Raw genomic sequence first — 2,778 nt, 5'->3', positions numbered from 1 at the left:
CTAGGTACCCACTTTGAAGTTGGGTCCTTTCATGTTAGACAAAACATTTGAATTCTTGGCTATCCATTTATATTTACCTTCAGGAACACCATGCTTTTTAAAGTAACATTTATTCGATGTATGACCAAATTTGCAACAGTAAAAGCATACAATAGAAGATGGTTTACTCATGTTAATGAATTTCCTTGATTCTAGTTGACTACCTAGTTGATTTTCGTGTTCTGCATATCCTATGCCTTCTCTATTCAGTACACTTCTTTGGGAACCTAGCATAGCATCTAGATAATTTCTTCCTAGAGTGAATCTAGTTAATGTACTCATTAGATATTTGATTCTCTCTAATTGTTTGGAACAATTTTCACAATTAAGCACACTCTTTTTGCAATCACCACTTTTATGTTTTTCAATATTTTCAAGCTCAGTTTTCAATTCTTCATTTTCTGTTTCAAGCTGTTTTAATCTATTTTCAAGCCACCTATTTTCACCTTTATGTCTGTTATTAGAGTATTGCAACTTTCTAGCCTCTTCATGCAACTCATTATATACATCAAGTAGTTGATAGAACCTAGTTTCATAACTTTCATCAATAGATTCAAGATCAAGATCACTTACACTACTGTCAGAGGATTTTGTATCAGCCATCAAACATAGATTTGTTTCTTCTTCATTGCTTTCACTTGAATCACTAGAGGTGCTGGAGTCATTATCCTCCCAAGCAATATACGCTTTCTTCACTCTCTTGGACTTGCTTGTGGCCTCATTTTTTTCTTCCAACTTCTTTTTGATCTTGAGAATTGGACACTCAGGTTTGATATGACCAGATTTACCACACTCATAACATGTTGGAGCGCTGGAAGATGACTCTTGCTTCTTGGAAGAGAATCTTCTATTTCCTGCAGCAGATTTTCCATTTGATTTATTTTTGTACTTTAAAAACTTTGAAAAACGTTTTACCATCAGATTTGGTGCCTCAGAATCAGAAGCTTCATCCTCTTTTTCTGCAGCAGTTTCTTTATCCTTGGTTTTGCTTCTTCCGTCAGTTTTTGCAGCAGCTTTTAATGCAATGCTTTGCCTTTTCTCTCCTTCCTCTTCCTCTTTTAAACGTCCAAGTTCCAATTCATGCTCTCTTAATTTTCCAAAGAGAGTTGCCATACTCATTGTGGTGAGATCTCTTGATTCAGAGATTGCAGTAACCTTAGGCTGCCATGCTCTATTCAGACTTTTCAGAATCTTGATATTCAATTCTTCCTTTTCAAAGACCTTTCCCAATGCTATGAGATGATTCACAATATGAGTGAACCTTTTTTGCACATCATAGATTGTTTCCTCAGCCTTCATCCTAAACATTTCATATTCTTGAACTAATGTGTTCTTTCTAGCTCTCTTGACTTCATCCGTGCCTTCATGAGTTACCTCTAACACGTCCCACATTTCTTTTGCGGATTGACAAATTGATACCCTGTAGAATTCATCCAATGTTAGTGCAGATGAGATTATATTCTTAGCTCTCACATCATAATGAGCACGTTTATTTTCATCAGGAGTCCAAGATAGAAAATCTTTAGGTATAGCTTTTCCTTCCTCAATTTTTGTAGGTATGAATGGACCATTAACAATAGCATCCCACACACCTTTATCAACTGATTCTAAAAAGATTTTCATTCTGATTTTCCAGAAAGGATAGTTATCTCCAGAAAATAAGGGTGGTCTGTTTATTGAAGCCCCTTCAGAAAAAGTCTGTGAAATATTGGCCATCTGTCAGGATCTAGTCGACTATGTATTCGACTAACCAGCTCTGGTGCCACTTGTTAGAATTTATGCACCAATATTTCACAACCAAGAGGGGGGGTGAATTGGTTTTAACAGATTTTGTTCAGTTTTAGCACTTTGAAATTGTTTTGATAATAACCTTTGCTTTTGAATCATTTGAAATGGTATAGTGTGATGCTTGATGTACGGAGCATTTGTACTATGACAAAATATAGAGGGAAAGAGATAAAGCACACAAAAAAATTATACTGGTTCGATTCTTACGAATCTACATCCAGTTCATTTAGCAAACCACAGCTAGATATATTCACTATATCACAAGAATTTCAAGATTTACAAATACAATTGATAAATCTAAATTCTAAGATAAAGGAACACAAATGCAAGGCATCCACACACTTGCACAACACCACAACAGCAAGGCAAACACGCACTTGCAGAGGGCAGAAAAAAACCAGAAACAAATTGTTTCAAAACTGTATCAAAACACAAACAAAGCAAAGACTACAAATTGGATTGAATACACCTTTTCAAGATTGAGATCTCTTCATCTTGCCAAGTCAACAATGAATGTGTTTTGATAGAAATCTTCAAAAGGACCTTCCAAGATTTGCTCCAAGAAACTATTTCGCACTTCTCTTTCCTTCTTCTGATTTCCCAGTTCACACCCAGAAAATTGCAGAAACTGTTTTTATATCACAGATGCAAACAGCCACGAACCTAGTCGACTACATTAGTTGGCTAGTCGATTATCGGGGAAACAGATTAACAGATTCAGGATTTTACACACATAGTCGACTACATTAGTTGGCTAGTCGACTATCGAGGCAGCAGATTAACAGATTCAGGATTTTATACACATGTCATGTTAACCATTGTCATGCTATGTCATGTTAACCATTGTCATGCTATTATGGACATCATCAAAAACATTTCAAATACATTTAATCAACAACAATATGTAGATGTGTGATTGATGAGTATGTTTTTGGTAGTGCTTGATGAGCC

General features: G+C 35.6%; 1 protein-coding gene across 1 annotated transcript; it reads right to left on the bottom strand.

The window, feature by feature from the left end:
• Positions 1-1,755, bottom strand: LOC114189845. The gene has a single exon (XM_028078565.1). It carries the CDS (start codon positions 1,753-1,755, stop codon positions 1-3), a length of 1,755 nt encoding a protein of 584 aa, XP_027934366.1.
• Between the last annotated feature and the right edge of the window lie 1,023 nt (positions 1,756-2,778).

Source organism: Vigna unguiculata, chromosome 1 (genome assembly GCF_004118075.2).
Source record: "Vigna unguiculata cultivar IT97K-499-35 chromosome 1, ASM411807v1, whole genome shotgun sequence".
Taxonomy (NCBI): Eukaryota; Viridiplantae; Streptophyta; class Magnoliopsida; order Fabales; family Fabaceae; genus Vigna; species Vigna unguiculata.
This window is presented reverse-complemented; position numbering and strand designations above follow the sequence as displayed.